This window comes from Exophiala aquamarina, assembly GCF_000709125.1.
Source record: "Exophiala aquamarina CBS 119918 chromosome Unknown aczIA-supercont1.14, whole genome shotgun sequence".
NCBI classification, from domain to species: domain Eukaryota; kingdom Fungi; phylum Ascomycota; class Eurotiomycetes; order Chaetothyriales; family Herpotrichiellaceae; genus Exophiala; species Exophiala aquamarina.
The window spans coordinates 180,581-201,440 of NW_013550574.1; the positions used below are offsets into that span (position 1 = coordinate 180,581).

Here is a 20,860-nt window from a genome sequence, read left to right on the forward strand (position 1 = left end):
AACAGATCGCAAATCAATTAAAGCATTGAAGGGGTCAAAGTTGCTTCAGTAATAACAACACGGCTTTTACGCCTCACGTTGAGGAATGGGTGAGGGACCCAAGAGAGACGGAGCGGGCGCCTGAACAAGCCCGAGCGATGATTTTTGCGGCGCCACCATCAATAATTAGGCCAAAAGGTAGTGATATGGTTGGTCAAGTCAACAAAAATTATGCCTCGCGATTCGCTAATATGCCGGACCCAAGGTTTCTAGGTGCCTCTCAGCTGAGTCCAAACTGGAGGTAGAAATGAAGATTCTGGAACGGGATGGTAGAATTGCATTAGCATATCAATGAATCCTCCAGTAAATCGGTCGGCTTTCCAGGTCCAATGAGCTGCGCGACCGTCAGATTGATTACTCCGTGATTTCCTACCTGGGTAGGAAATCATATGGATGTGCGAGCCTCCTCGAGTCATTGTCTGTGAGAGAGGCAAAGCACCGGCAGATTCAGCCAGTATATTGATATTCGAATGGGCGTGTAGTTCGTGATGACTAGTCAAATGATAGATTTGTTTCCCAACTCTATGGGCGGAGGAGGGAGCAAATTACCTCTAGTGAAAATAGTAGAGCGCACAGTGCCGATTCTTTCTCTGCGAGGGCTATAGAACGACCAGTCTTCTGGCGGCTGAGCATCTATTCCTGCAGATGCACCAATGTCCTAGCACAATCTTGGCCCATCGTTAAATATTCTGGGTGAAACGTGGGACGTCATACCAAGGTTCCATCATTCAAAGTAAGGCATCAAATACTGACTTTTGTTGTTTTTTGGTCCAATGGGTTGATCGGCAAGCCAGACTTCAACCTAGCCCCGGTCATCCGCCTGAGGCGAACCTGAATATTGCCCCGAAATCCCCACCGGGCCAGAGATGACAACCACTGACATGGTCGCGCAAGAGAAGGTCAATATTAAAGTCCATTAGGCTTGACCAGGTGATCCAGTCTTGGGATTCCTGCTGATTCAGTAACCACTCGGCGTCGAAGCGAGTCGTCGGGGTTTGCTCCGATTTGTAAAACTCTACGTCCGGTTTGGCCAATTCATCTCCTAGAACACTAGACCAGTGAGCATGCCCAATCGGATGATAATATAAGAAGTCGTCGCCTGTTCCATGATTTTTGGGGTCCGGGCTAGCATAGTAGGCGGCGAAATGTCGACCATCCTCGGCGGGGACAAGCACAACAATTACTCGTGCTGCGGGGGAAGGGAAGCGGTCCAGCAGCAATGGCGATTCGATGCTGTTGCACATCTCAAACGTGAACAGCCCGTTCAAGCTTTTAGCAAAGTCTTGACCACGGAAGAGACCTTCCTGTCCAATTCGGTTGAGCCTTTCCATGGTCCACCTAAGCCAGCTTGGTCTCGGGCTGCACTGTCCAGTGAAATACAGCATAGGTATGAAGCCTATTCCCAAGGTTTCGCGAGGGACGTAGGAATTAATCCTTGCGTTGGGTGCTCCCTGTGCTTCAATGAGCGAACCAGCCAATTGCATGACTTCATAAAAGTACAGGTATGCATAGATTTCGTATCTGTCAGAGTCGTGTTCGAGCAGGCTCAAGGCCCACATTGTCCTCGCCATGTAGAAATTGTACAAGGCGGCGACAATAGAGGTCTGTGGTGAGAGTGGAGACGATGGTTTCGGTGGGATTGCTAATTCATCTATGACTTTCCACGTGAAATGAGAGAGGGTTGAGACGGTAGCTTCGGACTCGAACTGGGGAAGATCCCGTCCATTGTTGTTTTTCCAATCTCTGAGCTCTGCCTGGAAGGTGAATATCTTGTCTGGCGAGACCAGGCGCTGATGTGAGGTCAGTGGATTCCAGATCAGATCCTCGATGTCTGGGCTGTCTCCAACTAAGTCAAGCAGACGCTGAAGCATTAGCGATGGTGGCATTGTGGTATTGGCGGTACTCGTCGAGGACGGGGTCAGCACACTCAGTGCTGGGCTCGGGCTGCGAGATTGGGGAACGGGCAGCCGTAGGTTCGGGAAGGGAAGAAGAATCCGAAACATCTGTGCAAGGTTTCGGATATTCGAACCGATCGTGACCATATGCGGCTGTCCCTGCTGGTTCTCCTCTCCCTGCATAAATAGGAAATAGCGAGATGCAACATAGGCATGTCTGAGGGCAGCGGGGAAATTGCCCGGCAAACACTGTTCTATCATCAGCACTGTCACTGTGATCGTCAGACAGTATTTGATACATACCTCAAACCAGGTGAGCAGAAGTAGGGCGCCAATAAATAACTCCGGTGATCTCCCAGCCTCTTGTTCCAGATGAGCAGATAAACCTTGCAAAGCTTTGGTGTAGGCCTGAACAGCGGTCACCTTGTTGTCCACGCCACCCTCACGGTCAGTTTCATTCGTTGACGACATCATCAAGATAGCCCTGTGGGCCCCTCCAATGGCCATAATTGTATCGTAGAGAAACTCGTTTTCCCAGGCTTCTTGGCAAATCCTGTCCCTCCAGAAATGAAGCTCGTCCGGCCGAAAAAGAAGTGGCAATGTCCTGAACAAAAACTGATGATAGGCAAGAATGTCTCGAGCTCGGTTGTGTGGTCGTTGGATGGGGAGAGGATTGCTCGGCAGAGCCACGAGTGGGAGTCCGTCTGATCGCAGGTGCGGACTTGGAAGGGATTCTGAGTGAGGTGTACTTGTGCTTGTGCTGGGTGCCGGGGACTTGTCTACAAGATTGTCTGCTACAGGCCTCGCGGCACTTGGTCGTTGGGGCCGTCGTATTTCCACGTGGCGCTTCTCTTCGTATCCAACGCACTCGATGTTCGCCGCATTGCAGCGCTCGCAGGTTGGCTTGCCTTCATCGCATTTGACGCGGCGAGTACGACAGGTCAGACAGCCGGTTCGGCGCCGTCGTTTCTTCTCAGTCAAAGTCATTGCAGCAGTAGCGGTAGCAGCGACACGATACCGCCGTCAGTTTGCCTGCATGTTTCTCGAATCGGTCGCGTCTTTGGATTGGCAGGCGCGTTTGCCTTATCAGCGTCCACTGTACCCAGAACTCTGTACGTACGAGGGACATAAATAACAGTCCGCAGTCAGCAGTCTGGGTGGTAGTCCGGGGTGCTGGTGGTGACGAACGCCAAGCCCTCGAGAAACCCGCAACACTAGTGGCGCTCGGTGATTTGTCAGCGCTGAGCCGCCCGGCATGGTGAGTGGTCGCTGGGTCGGGTCTAGTGTGTTCTAAAAGCGGCAGGCCACTAAATTATCCGGAAGACCTGCCTTTCAAGGGTCCTACCAGTCTAATACATGGCTTAGCTCAGTGAGCGGCCAGCTTGGCACGCTAGCGAGCTTCTAGCTACTACTAAATACAAGTTACTAGGTAGGTCTCCTTAATAGCAGCCAATCCATCATCTTATTTTGCCATGAAACATTGCTGCTTTATCTATAGGTACATAGACGAGCCTTAGCCCCCCTCTCTCACTTAGGGGATACCATACCACTCACCACGCACTCGTCCATCTATCCATCCACCCATTCATCACTGCACAACCTCTCTATTCTCTCGTACGGAGTTACGACGGGAGGTAGCGGGGACATGAGCCATGTTCTACTTCATTCCATTTTCACAATGTATTCTGTCTGGGTTCAGGTTCAAAGCGTCAACTCTCCCACTCTGGCCAACTTGAACGTTGCCAGCCGAAGATGCCTTGAAAGTCCCTCTGGCCACCCTGGTCGTCCGTGGTTGATCCTCACTTGACGAGCCGACAGCAGCCCATCTACGGAGGCCGGGCTCCAAGTAACTCTGCGGACAGAGATGGCGACGGGTAACTGTCTAGCGGCTCCAACTTGCATGCGCTATTCTTCTGCTTCTGCTAGTCAGCCTCATCCCGCCAGCACTCAAGCCTTGTCATCTTGTCAATTGTTCCAGATAGCAGTCTGCGACTCGTTTGCAAGCTGATTGCTCAAACCTTTCTATCAGACCAATTAAATTCCTGTCTTCTGATCATCACCCTTATAATTCATCATTAAGCGCTGTCTGACTCTTAGCAATATCGCGGCCTAGTGCGCTCCAAGCCTTGAGCCGAACGGAGGAGGAACTCTCCTATCCCGGCTGCGCACGGCAGTTGTCCTGAAGTAGTGACTGGAGGGAGTCCTGCTAGACATAGCACAATGTCCCTGACGGGCCAGACCGGACCGCGGACGATCTGGCAGCCCCCGCCCGGCGCTCTACTACAAAATGACTTCGACTTTAGAAGAGGCGAGGTGGAATCGTGTTACTGTCTTGAAACCGGGCATTCTGTACTCTGCAACATTCTCCACGTCCAATTCCAATTATTGCTCTCCGCCGCAGACCATCAGGCAAGAGACGCCTTTCAAAGTCAAGATGGCGCATCACGACAAGGCTTTGGTGTGGAGGATGACACATTTGATCTTGATCCAAGGGGGAATTGAGTTGCAGGGATTGCCTTGTTGTCGAGTCGGCCTTGGATTTTTGTAACAGACATATCTACCGAGATGTGCTGTACATAGGCAGAAGCCAGCATAGACTGCAGATGTCCGAGCCCTCCTTACGAAAGAGGTCCAACGTCGCCACCCAAAGGAGCATCACTGGAGGCGCTGAAACAAATCTGCTCCAACTACCGGATTGGGCCAGCTACTCAAAAGAGTTTAGCTCCAGCTTGAATGGTCCTAATTTTAAATCTGGGCCTCAGCCGCAATTTCTTCCACCACAAACTATGCATGGCCTCCTCGGAAACACCAGACGCACTATCTAAGCAATGCGCTGAGTTGCATGCGTTCGCCAACTGTAATCAACAACATCGTTCCGAAATGGCCTTGGGAGGCGTTGGCGCCCCATCGATGATCCAATCGGGGAGAAGATTTGACCATTAAATTAACGGTGCTGACTGTAAGTTTAATCGAAGGCAATGCCGCCAGGAGCAAGTATCTAGCATAAGAACACTGAGGGACGCCGTCTCATGCTTGATATTCGCAGTCTGCATTTATTCCTTTCCGTTTTGCAAACCATATTTCACAATGGCTGCGGTTTTCTCTCCTTCCACTGCTTCATTTCTGAATACTCATCTTGTCTCGAATACCACTTCCGATCAGTTCCTATCTAAATTAGGCAATGCCGCTCTCAGTCCGGCCTCCAAATGGACTACAATCACTCTCCTTCTTATATCACCTCTCCTCATCAACTTTCTGAGGTATCTGCTGTTCAAGGATAAGCCTCCGCAAGGGCTCAAGCTTGTCCCGGGCCCGCCTTCAACGATTCCCTATATTGGCAGAGTTGATATCGACCCTATTGCGCCGTGGAACTCCATGAAAAGATGGGCGGACCAATTCAACGGAATGTTTAGACTCACCGCCTGCGGTGAAATGCATATCTGGCTTGGAGATAATAAAGTTGCCCAAGAGCTATACTGCAACCGAGCTGCCAACTATTCATCGCGGCCAGAGGTTGCAGCTGTGCCTGGGAGTGATAGTCAGGGCCAATATTTACCATTGCTTGAATACGGTGGTAAGTACTTTCCTTGTCATTCCTGACGTCGTTTCCATTCCTACCCACAACCCTTTAAATTGGGTTTGAACAATCTTGCAAACTCACCATCCCTAGACCATTGGCGAATGCAACGAAAATTTGCTCATACTTCAATGAATGTCGCGTATAACAATCAGTACTACGGCTACATCACCCTGGAGGCGAAAAGGTTCTTGTACAAGCTTTTGCAAGATCCCCGTGATCATTATGGCCAGACAGATCGATACTGTGGCCGAATTTCTTCCAGGCTCTGCTATGGCTCTCCAAACTCCGCAGCAGCACATTGTAAAAACGCAGCAGAATTCATTCCACAAATTTCGCCCTCGGCTAGTGGGCCGATTACCAACATTCTCCCTTTCCTTGGTGCCCTACCAGAATGGATCAATTCAGCAAAAGTCCCCTGTCGGCAACGACGGGAACGAGAGGAGAGGCTGTGGACAGGGCTTATGGGTCAAGTACGCAAAGAAATGGATGCAGGCACTGCATCAGTCTCGTACGCAAGATCATATTTCGAGAGAAGAGACGCAGCCTCTATAAGCGAGGGCAAGTCTTTCGGATTTGATGAACATGAGGCGGCATACGCCGTCGGTATGCTTTGCACCGTGGCAATATTTACTATCGGAGGTCCTCTCTACTGCTTCTTCTTAGCCATGGTGCTACATCCGGAATGGCAGGAGAAATGTCGCGCCGAGGTTGATGCCGTCGTGGGTTCAGAACGGATTGTTGAACTCGGTGACTCCCCAGACTTGCCAATTCTACGTGCGTGTATCAAGGAGTGTCTCCGTTGGAGACCACCAGTTCCGCTTGGCGTTCCACGTCTCGTACAACAAGACGACGACTACGAGGGGTTTTTCATCCCGAAAGGCGCGGTTGTTCACGCCATAGACCTCTCGATGGCTCGTGATCCTGATCGATATCCCGACGCCGACACCTACAATCCTGCGCGATGGCTGGAGAAAGAGTTTCCCACCTATCAAGAACCACTGACAGTTTATCCGCGATTGCTTGGTTATCATGGCTTCGGACGAGGTCGCCGCATGTGCCCCGGCATTGAGATCACTGAAGCCGAGCTCTTGGTTGCCTGTGGCTCACTGCTTTGGGCCTTCGCTATGAAGCCTAATGTCGGAAGCGACGGCGAACCACAATGGCCAGATTCCAAACACTTCACCAGCAACGTTATTGGTGGACCTTTACCTTTTGAGTTCGAGCTGAAAGTCAGGAACGAACAACGCAAGGCAAAGATTGAGGAGCTTTATAAGATGAACGAACATCTATATTGAGATGTGGTGGAACTACCTCATAATTGCCACAATTATTCCTGTACATTTTTCCAGATTATCAACGGAAGCGGCCATCGTATTTTATAGGTCAGTTCACTAAGAATATGTCGGGGCTGGAAAGTGACCGGGCGCAACTGTGATATCCACCAGTAATTAATTAGTTTATTTATGATTACATCGCTTTTGCGAGTCTCGTTGAAAAGGCTCGAGTTGTCGCTCCGGCGCCTTCAAATGCCAAGATGTGTGAAGAAAATCAGCAACTCCTCGGCTCCAAAGCCGTATATTTATCCACCAATGTAAAAGTCTCGACGTCACCACCCGTTAATCTGGGGTGCATCTCAATGAGGCCGCATCTTTAGACGGAGAGCCTACCCAACGAGCAATCCATACAAAAGTGTCCAAATATCGGGCAGTGGTTTCTCGGCAGAGATCCTGTGAACTGCGAGATGTCTACTACTGAGTGGGCGAAACCCTTTAACTTGTTCCATAGCCAATATTTTGACACAAGCCTGCGACCAGGGCTTCAACCAATACCAGGTACCAGACCTCTATCATTGAGCGCTGCAGTACTGCCCCCGGCAATTTATTATATTGCTCTACTTCTCCTTGCTCCCGCGCCTCCGCATTTCGTGGACACTTTTCCTGCGACTGTGGCGCGAAGCACGCTCGCAGTGGTCTCATGTGTATTCTTCATCAGACTCTCGCTCTGCTACCATGTTCCGCAGAGTATTGGGCTGACTTATCAACTTGGCCTGGTGTCACTGTACGGAGCATGTCGAGTCGTTGACGCTTTCTTCATCAGCCCTTATGTCTTCGGGCATATCCCGAGAAGGGTACATTATCAACATAAGATCAGACCTAGCACCCCGGAGACAGAGGTTCGCTCTGGCTTGAGGGAGTGGACGAACGGTGGACTTACGGATCCTTTCACGTTTGATATTCAATTACAACTACGCCGTGATAGGGGCGTGGTTGTCGCGGGAAACAGTCCCTCATTGGCAGCACATCATTCGGCCATGAAAGACAACCTGGCTGATAATGGTGCTTTAGAGCCATCTTCCCGTGCTAGATCGATTTCTTTCGCGGCACTGCGCAGGTCAATCAGTGGCCCCGATCCTAACCCGGTGTACGAGATTGCAATGACGGAGAAAGGATGGCCCGAAACACTTTCTGATCGAGCAGCATGGGCCCTCGAACTGGAGCTCAGCATGCGAGGTGTCGGCTTCACCTGGACCACAACAGACGTCCGGCATTCCAGGAAAACGTGGCTTCCTGGCGTCAGGAATCGACTTCACAGTATCCTTGTGCATGCTCTTCCAGTACTCTTACTCAGTTGGGTAACTATCAGATCGGTCTATACTCGTTTCCTTCTTGCTCCACGCAATCATACTGTGGGACCGACTCGAGATCTCTTTGATGAAAGATTACCCATCCATGTTCAGCTATGCCTAACTGCCGCACTTGGGGCATTTCTTATGTCCGCATTTTCTCTGGGGCACTCCCTGTTTGCGATAATGCTTAGCCCGCTTGCGCCGTCACCCCTGGCTTTCTTCCCCCCACTGTACACGACTCGGATCTGGAGGATCACCTCAGTGCGGCAGTTCTGGTCTTTTGGCTGGCACCGCCTTTTCGGACGACTCTTCCTCGTCTACGGTGTATGGCCTGGCCAGTGGACCGAAAGGAAGTTGACGGGAAAGGGCAAACACGAGTCTGCAGATATTGGTAAGGTGTTGGGCGGGTTTCTATCCAGCGCAGTTGTCCATAGTCTCTCAGTGAGAGCTGTCCTTGGAGGCAATTGGTTCGATGCTCTGGGAGAAGCACGATTTTTTGCTCTGAATGGTGCCGCGGTCATAGTCGAAGAAACGGCAATACGTTTCGTCCGCAGTTGGAGGAAGCGACATGCAATGGACGCTCACATGTGGTATGATCCATTGGTTAGTCGAGTCTGGTGGATCGGGGTCATTTTATGGACTGGAAGAAACTTTGCCAGGGGTTGGGTGAAGGCAAACCTTGTTCGTGAAATAGCGTTTATGTAATACTCTGGATGAACAGTCAAGATGATTCAGGTTCAGGGGATCTTGGAAATTGTGCAAATCTTCCATAGCAAAGGACAGGAGTCCAGCCAGTACGATGATATTGAAAAGCCCTCACCGGGTGCAGCCACCGGCGTGCAGTTTTGTTTGGATTATCCCACCTCATTGAGCGCCGAAGCTTGCGTTAGGCCGCAGTTAAATCTCGCAGCAAAACAAGCAGCATGGATCTTTCCGCATTGATACTACGATACTGCATACCTGAGGCAAACTTTGCACTAGCCTGGAGGCTGGACGAGAAGCGCAAGCCTACATGTGTACTCATACTCGCGAGCTGAACAGACGCGGACGTGGTCGGTGCCAAGATATGCCAAGATATGCCAAGGTCCCCTCCCGGTTTTCGACCCCGAACGGCAGGTCGCCCGATAGCTAAAATTGACCTGCCCTGGTCCGTCTGCTCCAATCCCCGTTCACCGTCCTCATTGCGCCCGCCAACGTCGGTATGTGTCTACGTAAAGTAGACACTTGGGTACCTACATACATATGATATGGTCGCCCACTCAAATGTATACAACGTTGTGGGGTAGCCCATAAATGGCGTTCAGCCCGACGAGATGCAAATCTTTGCAGCTGATTCGCCCCCCGGCATGCCCAGATCCTCCAGGCCGTCGCTTTCCTGCGGCTAGAACGATGGACACTGCAGGCGAACTTCCATAAACAGAATTCAGATACCCGTTTATGTTGACCTCGCATCGCCGGACGTGGTTCTTGTTTTGTTGGCGGAACCTACTGCGAATGGTCCTTTTTTATCATGGCCTTCCTACATGGAGCTTCCTGGGTTCAACCTTCCGCAATCTTGTGTTTCCCTTCTGTCAGATCCCACTCCTTCGCGCCTGCCCATCATCTCTCGCGTGAACGGGGCGCCGCTTCAGGTCTCCCAGCCTTCGCAAGGCGTGATAGGTCTCCCGCTGCTGTTCATCTAAGACCAATTAGTCGACGAGGCAAGATTTTTCTTGTGCGAGGGGCCTAGCCACGCCTGTTTAGGTGACAGTGAATGCATCTTTGTCCTTGTTTTTCGTGCAGTACTAGTCTCGAATCCGGTTGACAAGTGCCTGTCTTGATAAATGTCGTGGAAGCTGGCGGAGTTGCGATGGCGACAGGAAGCAGGCCTGCAGGGAAATGTCAGGAGCTACAAACAACAGGAAAAGTCTTCTGAAATCTGGTCTCCAAGATACCGGGATAGTATTCAGATGATCGAGACAGCTGACCTCACTCCTGCTGCCGTCTGGTCGCAGCATGCCTGGGAAGACGCTCGCAGTGTGCGATATGTTCGCAATCCAAATTTCACCATGCCTCTCGGCTTGAGCGGCCAAATTGTACCGGACCTTGACGTGTCAGAATCAATCAGTCCACATGTATCAGTTTCTTCCTCGACACCACTTCTCAAGGGACCAAGAACTAGGTCGACCATCAGCTTTGAATATGTCGGGCGGTCACAGTCGAACGGGCAAGAGTCCAAGCTCCCAATCTTCCCAAACCGCAAGGAACCATGCACGCACAGTTCAAAGGCACAAACCCCATTGTCGCCTGTGATACCCGCCATCGACCAGATTCCGCATTCAATGACAATGAGTAGCTGCCATTCCTCTGAGCTGGAAGGTCAGTGATGATACTTCACCCTCACTTCAAACCCATTCTTCTGATACCTGACCGCAGGTCCTGTACTTATGGCCATGTCCAACCACGAACAATCCAAAGCGTCCACTCATCAATTTCACATTCCTGAGAGTCAGATTAGATTCACGAATGCATCGCCAATAAACTCATCACTTTACGCTGGAGCCAACCACAACCACACCATTTCATCTGAGCAGCACCCCCAACAAGGAAAATGTCACAGTTTCAATCAAGCTGCAACTTCAACTGATGATCAGGTCGTAGGGATAGATAGGCATTCTTCGAATGCTGCACTGAGCGAGGCACTCTGTGAGAGTTACAAGGACAACGTGGATCTATTGAGGAAGAATGGCCCCCAGCATTCCGATATTTGTACTACAATGCCAACGGCTGACGGCTTTTCTATCGAATCAAGGCACTCTGCAACCCCCGATGTTTTCGACAAGACTTGCTCCGGATATCCCCGATTCACTACCGCTAGCCAACGACGAGCCACACTCCAACTTTCCCCGGATCTACCATCGCCACATGCAGATATACTAGGGCACCGTTACAAAACTAACTTTGGTGAGTCGCTCTCTGAGCGTGACCTGCGATTTCCCTTGATATGTTCAGTTTCATCCGAGGAAGAGGATGAAAGGGAAAATTCTGCGCATCCGTCACTGCCAGACACATGGATACCCTTACAAGATCTCCCTCGCAGGGAAGTCTTGTCCGCGCATGGAATCCTTCATGAGGCCAAATACCACCAGGAATCGAGTGCAGTATTCGAAACCTCAGAAATTCCCGAAGAAACAGTGTTAAGCGAGAGAGAATCCACAACTCTGGATGAAATTGTCTCCCAGTATGCTGATTATGACCCATCTCGATCGCCATCGTATCCCCAAAACGAATACCGTGAAGCTCTGAAGGAGATTGAAGACGGAAAGAAGAGCCCTATGCATGGAACTTCAGGATGCGCAATAACGGAGCATCGTGATCTCGAGTGTAGGTTGGATCGAATGGGAGCTCAATTAAATACTCCAGAGCAACTTCTAGACAACAGGGATATCCGTCACATTAGAGCTGGAAGTCTCCGGAGTACTGCGATTATTTCTCCCAATCTGGATGTGGAATCAGATGGCAGTGATGGAGGATGGCAAGAGACACCTCATAGCAGCCGATGTGGTTTCTTGACGCCCTCAAAGATGCGTTTTCGCCTCGCAAAACGAGACTCGGCAGAAGCAACATGTACAGATGGCATAACTGAAAGTAAGCCCATGTCACCATGGGATCCTTTTGCAAGATCGTTGTCGTCAAAACGCCGACGAGAGCGTGTCAACAAGCTTCGCTTATCGCATCGCATTCAAGCTCATCCCGCTATGATCGGGTTGCAGAGACACCACCCTCCATCACGACCCTCTCACGTTCGATCGCCGAAAATGCAGGACGACTCCTCTCGCCTTACTCGATCACGAAGCCTCGATGTAAACCTGTCCCACGTGACACAAGTTGCCGTCAACATCCCGCCTCTAGGTAACATTTATTCCGATTATTTCTTAGTCGAAACGCCAACTAGGGCCCTCCCCTCTAGCTCCCTCTTCCCAAGTCTAACGGGCCGAAACTGGAAACTCCATAATCTGTCACACAGTGGAATCGAACACCCTGGGGATGAGAGCCAGGCCTCCAGGAGAGACCCATTTGTCCAGTTTGAACCGAGCTCGTTTGAACACCAGGAAAAGGAGACTTCATCCTCGGAGTTACAAGTTCTTGGAGGCACTGCAGGGGGCCGTCCAGCCGGAAGCATCGTAGCAACTACGGCAGAGGGTCACCGCATGGGAAAATCACCACGAAATGAGCCTTCAAAGTCCAGTGGGAGTCCTCTGCTTTTAGGGCATCAAATATCACCTGGAGCTTCATTGGGGCCTCTTTGGCAAAGCCAGTACGACAACAGTGATGCCGCAATATCACGCTTTCTTCGGGGTAGCCGCTATGGAGAGAATGTCACTCTGATAAGGGCTCCTCGACCACAGTTCAGGCGAGGTGAAAGTGATTTAGGCATCAGAGCCGCGGGAAGTAGCCTGGCGGACATTTCATCGAGCTCGACCTCTCTCGGTCTGAAGAGGCCATCCAACAAGGGGCTTGGTAGCGAATCTCTTGATCACTGGCAGTCTGCGAGATTTGGAGATGAGGATCTGCAGAGATTGAGTTTCGCTGGGCCTGCTCCTTCAGGGACAAATGGAAAGAGTGCCAGCTATAGAGCATTCAATCGCGTCGAGTCCGGGGAGGCTACGCTGACATCAAGTAGCAGCACATCAGCATGTCTATTATCACGACATGAATCACATGGGAACGAGCCTGTTATTAGGCTACCGCTTGCAAACCAGTGTCCTGCATTTCCACTTACAGCGGAACAACTTGCAACACGATCTGATATCAATTGTTCCGTGCCCTTTGAACGACTGCAAATGTTGAGAAACGGGAAGTGGTTGGAAAGAGGATGGTGTTTGGTTCACCAGCGAAACGAGTTCAGCCACGCCAGCTTGACCGCGAAAAAGGGCCAAGATGATACGGGAGCGGGATTGGAACAACGTCGTCTAGCCGGCAGACTCCTTCTGGCGTTGGGGGTTGCGACGTATTTCGTGGGTGGATTTGCTCTGATACATGATATGGCGCGGCAAGGAGTGGCTTCGCAGCTAGCAATGGGACATGTTATGCGAGGATTCTCTCTGCAGGAAGGGTGCGACGCAGACTTAGCCGTCGGTGGGCTAACCATCCTTTCAAGAGAGGCTGACATGGCACAAGTGGTGGAGAGGGCATGTTTTGTAGCCGCGGTGTTGGTGTTGGCGGCTTGCTTCACCGTCTGCGTATGGGCAGCAACTGCTCTTTAGTTTGCCTTGGACGTGTGAGCTAGGCCGAGTCATGCATTTTCTCGTTGAGCCTGCTAACTGGACATGGGACACGGTAACAGTATACCTACCCACTACACAGGCCGTGGAAGACTTTCTGCAGGGCGGAGAGGGAGAACGAGGAAAACAAATAACCTTGCAATCAAACACCTAGGAACGTGCCTGCTAAAATTGGAATGTGATGTGGAATGTTGTACACTATTTTCAACAATGCCTGTTGTCATTTCGGCGTGATGAGATGACGGAAATCAACTTGTTACTCTACTCGTCTTCAGCCACATATCCCAGGGCCTGGCCGACCTTTACTTTCTGACCTCTCTCAACGGCCCATTTGAAGTCGCCGACAATTTCGTTGTCTGCTTTGCTAGCAACAACGGTACCGCCAGTCTCGCTCTTTCTTTTGACTGTCCCAGCAGGCGCCTCAAAGACGAGGACGATGCTGGAACCCAGTCTAAAGCCGCCCATCTCTTCGCCCCTCCGCAAAGCATGGCCGCGCAAGACTTTACTGGCCGCCTCATAGGAGGCTTCGCTGAAACCCGAATATGGCTCCCCTCGTTCAGCAGCCTGCGCAGCCTGCCTGTCGGCTTCAGTGTCTGTCGTGAGGGAATTGGTGCGCAGTTCTTTGTCGAAGTTGATCACAATAGAACCCACATTAGTGGCGCCGACAGAGGTATAGCTGAAGAAGCCGTACTTCCAACGGCCGAGGAGGACGACTCGTTCGTTCAGTGTGAATAGGCCCGGCAGGGTGCGCTGGACATAGGGCGAGACGGAGTACAGTTCGCCAGCGAAGTGGCGGCGGGTCGAGCACACCCAGGACACGGGTGAGTGGAAGCGGTGGTAATCGCCTGGGGCGAGGTAGACGACGATGTAGTATAATTTGCTGGAGGTTGAGGGGGAGGAGAAGGGAGACCACCAAGGTTGAGTTGTGGCCAGCTCGGCGGAGACGGCGGCTTCGGAGGAAGGTAAGGGCTTGGTCGAGGCGTCTTGGCTTGCAGCGGGTGGGCTATGGCTGGTTTGTGATGGGGAGCCAGAGAGGAAGTTGGAGAGGGTGTATGAGATGCCGTTTAGATTGGCGAATTCTTGATCTCGAGAGATGGACTTGGCCTCGGGGTCATCTGTGGCGAGGGATTGCGGAGGCTTGAAGATGTTGGAGGGAAATTGTGGGTTAGGGGAAGTACCGGTAGGTGAGATAGAGCCAAGAAGGGCGTCCACGCTGTAGGTCATGCCCTTGACCTGCTCGACCTCGCCGTTCTCGATGGTTCCAAACTGCAGAACGCGGGCATCGGCGGGTGACAAGACGGCATTCGGATTGGGGTCGAGAGGGCGGAGACCAGGCTTGAGCTCCCGATAGAAGAAGGAGGCGAGGTTGGGATAGACGTGGAGATCTGGTTCGGCAACTTCGTTGAAGTTGACGCCAAAGATCCAGCCGTAGAGCCTGAAACCAGGGACTCGCAGGTAGTAGGGGATGGTGAGTTCGTTGAAGCGCCCCCAAACACGGGAGATGGCCTTGAGAGGCAAAGTAGACATGACCTGGACCTGCCAGCCACCCCCAGAGGGATATATTCGTTGTCGTTTGGGGGGTCGCTTGCCATCAGTTTCGGAGCTGCCTTCTTGGGCCCCGCCTTCTCTTTGTCGGATGCGGATGAATTGCAGCAGACCGAGGAAGCCAATCCCTAGGCCAACAGGGATGGGTTTCCATTCTATCTTTGTTTTCCTCCATGCTTTCCCCAGGCGGGAGCTGAAGCTCTCATGTTCGTGGCCTTGCCATTGGTGTCGAGTGTGGGAGAATGTTCGGCGTTGGGTAAATCGCAGTCTAACCAACGTAGGGTTGGGCGAGGAAGGGAACGCGAGAGGAGACCGGCGGTAGAGACAGGATCTGCCTACATGGCTGGGAGCCATGGTAAATGACTGGAGGCGACCTTGACGTGGACAGGAATTGTGGAGGATGGGCAAGGGAAGAGACCTACTCAGTGACTTAGACCGAGACCGAGGAAATGAGGCACGAGGAAGAACGGTAAAGGCAGTTTCGTGGTGTTGCCGCCGCTGTTCCTGCACCATGACGACAGAGCAGTATTAGAGCATGGACTAAACGCAGTCTGGCTAGACATCCAGGCTAGTCATGTGAGACCAATGGGATCCTGGACTTGCCGCATTAGCATCGGCTAGTGAGCGCCTGGCAACCCCCTGGTCCAACTTCCCTGCTTACCTAATGCCCTCTGTCCAACTCCGCCTGCGCCTGGATCTGTTATACACCCGGGCCGTTGAGCGTAGCATGAACAAACACCCTGGCCACATTCTGTTCTAAACTATAAGATTTAAATTGCCTTCCACCGCTCGTCAGCAACCGACACTCTCTAGCATCGCCATGTGTTCCATCGCCCATTTATTGCCTTAGCACTCGTCTTCCTCTTCCAATTTCCATGGCCGACAACGACCTCGGGACTGGTACAGGAGCCAGCGCTGGTCCCAACACCAACGATTCACCTGGTCACGTCAATCTACGTGTGGCATACCTGTTGACTGGAAATCCTCGACCTCACCAGTCGCTTGGCCGCGTCTCCCTGAGCACCACCATCGCATCACTCAGGAATCGCATTCAATCCGAGCTGCCCGAGCATCCACCTCCTCATCTCCAGCGCCTCATCTACCAAGGTCGACGATTACAACACGATGAGGCCACTTTGGGAGAGATTCTGAAACTAAACGGTAGCACTCCTCCCGGCCCGCTGCCATATACCATCCACATCATCATCAATTCCGATCAACAACCATCTCCCACCCTCCGACAAGCCGCTTCGACCCACCATCCTCCCGCTCCTCTGCACAATACCCATAATGCTGATGTCAATCCCATCACTGCTGCTCAGACCTCAGCTGCAGGCCTTCAGGAAGCCCTCTCGCGCATCCAACAGTCCATCGAAACCAATGGCGCTGATCTAAGGTCGGTTCAGCAAAGAATAGGAAGGCAACATCAAAATCTAGCCAATCCACCGACACCTCCCCATGCCCACAATCGTACACAAACGCAACCAGGGGGAGGACCGGGACCGGGACCTACCTTTGCCTTTCCAACGAACCCTCCCGGCTTTCCCATGCCCCTCCATCTCCCTCAGTTACCAGCTCTGCCTCCCAATTTTATTCCTGGCCATGCCAATATCCCCGCGGTTCAGGCTGCTCTGGAGCAACACCGTCAGCATCTCCAGCAGCACGGTATACCAGGATGGCCACCAATCGCTCCTCATCCCCTCGGACATATGCACAACGCTCCTGCCCCCGCTCGTGGAGGAAACCCCACGGTTCATCCAGCACCGCACTTGACGCCCTCCAATCCTCAGGTTCAGTCCATTCAAGGACCGAATGGCGAGCGCATGACGGTGGTAACTGATCATGTGAGCCTGCGCATTCCCATTCAACGACCTGCCTCAGCACCTGGCCAGGCTCCTGAGCGGCTTCAACAGGCCCGGCCTCTTGTGCCCAGCCCACATCCCATCAATCCTCCCGTGCGGGCTCAACCGCTACCCATGACCGCCCCTGTTCCCTCCCTTCCGTTTCACCTGCCAATGCCTTTCTCCCACGCACAAACTGCTGCCCCCAACCAGGCGTCGTCAACACTGGCATGGGTTCTCTCCTCACCGGCTGGCCCGCACGCCCTCCTGTTCGCTCCCAATCATGGCTACTTCTCCTCTAGTAACTTGAATACGCAATCAACCCATCCAGCTTCTCAAATCACAAATATCCAAGTCACCACAAGTGACCCCTCTCACCCAGCCCAAGCTCCGAATACCACTGTCGCAGCTCAGAGAGATGGCAATGATAACCTTGCCCTTGTTCGACAAGGACAACGGGCCGCTGCAGCTGGGCCTGCCAGGGTCCAAGCTCAGCAGAATCCCCAAGATAACGACCTGTTTGCGTTCCTCATCCAGCGCGGGTGGCTCTTCTTGAGGCTCTATCTCTTCATGTTCATTTTTTCTGAACCAGGCACCTGGAAGCGTTGGCTCATGATTGTCTTGGCTGCTGTGATATGTCTGCAACCCAGAGATGGGCCTCTGACTCGAGCTCTGACGGCTGCACGGCAATATTTCGACAATCTAATCGGCCCTGCCGTACCTCGTCCTCCAGCCCAGCCTATCGCACAAGGACGTCCAGCGCAAGATACCCAGAGGACGCTCGAAAGCGATCGCACCACACAAAGACCCACACATGTTCGTGGTGCGATCCAAATGACCCCAGAGGAAGCAGCTGCACGCATTTTGCGAGAGCATCAAAACCAACACCAAAACCAAGACCCTAGCTTTTGGCAAAACACCTTCCATCGCGTCGAGCAGAGCGTTGCTTTGTTCTTAGCAAGTTTGATACCAGGAGTCGGGGAGCGCCATGTCAGGGCCAGGGAAGAGGCGCGAAGATTGGCGCAGCGGATAGAAGAAGAGGAGAGGCAGCGGGCCGAAGAGGCAGTGGCTCCTCAACAAGAAAACCATCCTGGCGCGTTGGGCGGAGAGCCAACTAGTGACAGTGCGACAAACCTGGACGTCAAGGAGGACGGCCCGAGCGAGCCTGGCACATCAAGTGGTGTGCAAGTTAGAGACGCCACAGCCGAGGGAGGAGAATTGCGAGGTAGGACGACTTGACACAGTTTATTTCGGACCCTAGAATGGAGGATGCTTGACTTTTGAGCAACTGGAGATTTGATTCTGGCACACCAATGATCTGGTGTAGTGGATTTCTTGAGAGGGGTATAGTAATAGGAATGCTTCGATCAGCATTGAGCAATGTACGATGCGTCCGATCCGTCTATTCTTCTGCTGTCCGTATTAATTTTACAATATCGGATGCGCATGCTTGCTCCGTCTGCCGGGTAGGATCATCACTACCAGGATTGTCACGAAAGCTGCCCCGACAGACTGCCCCCGACTCTGCCCCCCCTGGCGCTCCGTTTAGAGACCTCCTTGCCTTTTGCCCTTCCCTTTAGCGGATTTGTTCTCTCCCACTCCTCGTCGGCCTTGAACGCACCCACCGCGATGTCAAGGTTATAATCGCTTCCTTTCAGGTACAAGGTCGCAACAGCATAGTCTGCACATTTGGTGGCGACCATCCACCTGCGCAGCTTGATCTTTCGCTCCTCCTCGTCGGGGTCTGGCGGCGTCGACAATGACGGGCCAGTATAATGTGATCGAGGAATGAGGATCCATTTCCTCGCCGTGAGAAGGCTATCGGAGTAGAGATTATTGTGCTGCCGCAGCACGGAGATCGGGACGCTGTAGGCTATCGATAAGGACGGCAGGGAGTCCTCCAGTGACACGAAGTGGACGGTGTCTTCGGCATCCTCGGGCGGAGCGAGGCTTGGTTCCAGCAGTGAGCGCTGTGCCCTGGACGAGTCATGGTATGAGGGGGGTGGCGAAGCTCCTCTCGTCGCGGCGTCTTTGTTCTTGCTGTGCGAAGAAGGGACAGCAGTCTTGGAATAGGACGGGGGTAATCTCAGGCCATCCTTAGGCAGCGCAGTGGGCCCGGTGGAGATCTGGCAGAAAGGACAGTATGACTGGAAACGGGGGTTTTGGTACTGGCAAAGGGCGCAAATGTCGCGTGAGCAACACTCCAGCCGCCGCGTGAAGAGCAATGGTTTCTCGGAGTGAGGGTCATAGGGGACCTTGGTGTCGCTGAGGATGGTTGCGCAGGTACAACAAGCATGGGGGAGGGTCATTGTGGACGGAGGTTGGGAGAGAGGTTTTGTTCACTTCTCTGAGTTCTCTGGGTGCACGGGGTATTCCAAGGCCAGTGCCAGGACATCTAGCTATTGCTGATATGTCGATCTGGTTCTGTCTTCCTTATGTCTTGGGTCTTATGCCTGATGCAGGATGCCTGGCCTCGGTATCAAATCAATGATGTCAACCGCTATCGATAGGTCCGACATCACGCTGCCTTACCGGTCAGCCTGGGACTAACCGATTATGAACACTGGGCACTGCCATTTTGTATTCTGGGCCCAACCTCAATCAACCTCAACCGGTCTCCTTCACACCCTCAACGTTGTCTATCTATGACATGCCCATAACATCTTTCCGTTTTGAAAACAAGCCAAAGGAGCTCTACGTTTTGCCCGTCTGGAAATCTTCAAGGTCACTCCTCCCTCGCCTGTCGCCAAAGCGCCCCTAGTGGAGTCTCGTCCTGGCCATCGATCTCGCGAACCACCAACCACAATATCTCCCGCATCCTTTTCTCCTCTTTGTCACCCTTGAGTTTGTCCATCTCCAGCTTCCCCAGGTCCTTCTCGTACTCCCTCGTTATCTTGGCCACTTTATTCTCGCTCTCTTCGACAGCCTTCGCCATCTTCCTCTCCAACTTTTCCATCTCCTCATTTTGTCGGTCTGGCTTTTTCTTTCGTTTCGCTTTGTCCATGTCTTTCTGTATTTCTTTCAAATCCTTGGCTAGCTCTTCTTCCCGCTTACTTAGATCTTGCTCGAGTTTGGATTGGATCTCCTTGTAGTCCTTGTCGTAGTCTTGCTGCAACTCGTGCCGTTTTGCGACGGCTTTCTTTTCTCTTCTGGCCTTGCCTTTCTCATCGAGCCTGGCTTGGAACTGACCAAACTTGCTCTCGGTTTGTGAAGCAGAGGCAGGCATTGGTGGGCGGCCCCGTTGTATTTCAAGAGGCGCGATCCATGGACCCAGGGCCTCGAGCCGGCGGCTGTCCATGCTGATGTCCATATCCGATTCGTCGAGAGGTTTGAGTAGCGCTATGTTCTTGTTGAATCTACCGTTGGAGTTTAGGATGGGCATCCCCGTCAATCGCGCCACGGCATCGAGTTTCGCAACCTCTACCTTCAATCCTCGCGGGCCGAAGAGCTCCTTGTTCGCTTTTCGCAACTCCATCTCGCTTCTACCGTATGTTACAGCCGCAGCCCCGACCTCTGCTCCGAGGTTGATTGCCGTTCCCACCATCTGTGTCGTTGCCAGCGGGACCAGGCCGACAATGTTCCCAGCGAGCGACAGAACTTGCAGCGGTGGCGACTTTGCACTCACGTGATTTATGGTGTCGATGAAGTGGAGGAATTCAGAGACTGAGATGGAAAATGCTGCTAATGAAGGAGGATAGGCCCGCAGAAATCCTGACTCTCGAGCTGATGTTGCAGATGGAATTGCAATTAGCTTCTCCAAACGCCCGTTCCTGGAGGAATACTGCACATATAACATCGTGTGCGGCGTCTGGAATGCCGCTGGCAGGGGTTGAGGTGTGTATGGTGGCGGCAATTCCGGGTTTGAACTCCATGCTGCGGTTAGGCGTGTGTTCGATATTAGTGATCTTTGATCTAGGTCATCTTCCGGTTGATCCATTTCTCTACTATATGACTGCTGTTGTTCAGGCAGTAGTGAGCCTTGTTGACAGTGTGAATATGCCACTTCGGTATGAGTATAACACTCCAGTATGAGTATAACACTCCAGTATGAGTATAACACTCCAGTATGA

General features: G+C 52.3%; 8 protein-coding genes across 8 annotated transcripts; 4 read left to right on the forward strand and 4 right to left on the reverse strand.

Moving 5' to 3' along the window:
• Positions 1-851: 851 nt before the first annotated feature.
• A1O9_10610 (uncharacterized protein) lies at positions 852-2,921 on the reverse strand (the record flags this gene model as incomplete). Its single annotated transcript, XM_013400298.1, has 2 exons — positions 852-2,183; positions 2,238-2,921. The coding sequence occupies 2 exons, from the start codon at positions 2,919-2,921 to the stop codon at positions 852-854; spliced, it is 2,016 nt and encodes a 671-aa protein (XP_013255752.1).
• Positions 2,922-5,021: 2,100 nt separating this feature from the next.
• On the forward strand, positions 5,022-6,809 carry A1O9_10611 (uncharacterized protein; the record flags this gene model as incomplete). Its single annotated transcript, XM_013400299.1, has 2 exons — positions 5,022-5,508; positions 5,605-6,809. The coding sequence occupies 2 exons, from the start codon at positions 5,022-5,024 to the stop codon at positions 6,807-6,809; spliced, it is 1,692 nt and encodes a 563-aa protein (XP_013255753.1).
• A 446-nt stretch (positions 6,810-7,255) lies between these two features.
• On the forward strand, positions 7,256-8,845 carry A1O9_10612 (uncharacterized protein; the record flags this gene model as incomplete). Its single annotated transcript, XM_013400300.1, has 1 exon — positions 7,256-8,845. One exon carries the CDS (start codon positions 7,256-7,258, stop codon positions 8,843-8,845), a length of 1,590 nt encoding a protein of 529 aa, XP_013255754.1.
• Positions 8,846-9,963: 1,118 nt separating this feature from the next.
• On the forward strand, positions 9,964-13,386 carry A1O9_10613 (uncharacterized protein; the record flags this gene model as incomplete). Its single annotated transcript, XM_013400301.1, has 2 exons — positions 9,964-10,498; positions 10,556-13,386. 2 exons carry the CDS (start codon positions 9,964-9,966, stop codon positions 13,384-13,386), a joined length of 3,366 nt encoding a protein of 1,121 aa, XP_013255755.1.
• A 279-nt stretch (positions 13,387-13,665) lies between these two features.
• On the reverse strand, positions 13,666-15,303 carry A1O9_10614 (phosphatidylserine decarboxylase; the record flags this gene model as incomplete). The annotated part of the gene is made up of 1 exon (XM_013400302.1): positions 13,666-15,303. One exon carries the CDS (start codon positions 15,301-15,303, stop codon positions 13,666-13,668), a length of 1,638 nt encoding a protein of 545 aa, XP_013255756.1.
• A 521-nt stretch (positions 15,304-15,824) lies between these two features.
• On the forward strand, positions 15,825-18,029 carry A1O9_10615 (uncharacterized protein; the record flags this gene model as incomplete). The annotated part of the gene is made up of 1 exon (XM_013400303.1): positions 15,825-18,029. One exon carries the CDS (start codon positions 15,825-15,827, stop codon positions 18,027-18,029), a length of 2,205 nt encoding a protein of 734 aa, XP_013255757.1.
• A 251-nt stretch (positions 18,030-18,280) lies between these two features.
• Positions 18,281-19,099, reverse strand: A1O9_10616 (uncharacterized protein; the record flags this gene model as incomplete). The annotated part of the gene is made up of 1 exon (XM_013400304.1): positions 18,281-19,099. One exon carries the CDS (start codon positions 19,097-19,099, stop codon positions 18,281-18,283), a length of 819 nt encoding a protein of 272 aa, XP_013255758.1.
• A 416-nt stretch (positions 19,100-19,515) lies between these two features.
• Positions 19,516-20,586, reverse strand: A1O9_10617 (uncharacterized protein; the record flags this gene model as incomplete). Its single annotated transcript, XM_013400305.1, has 1 exon — positions 19,516-20,586. The coding sequence occupies one exon, from the start codon at positions 20,584-20,586 to the stop codon at positions 19,516-19,518; it is 1,071 nt and encodes a 356-aa protein (XP_013255759.1).
• Between the last annotated feature and the right edge of the window lie 274 nt (positions 20,587-20,860).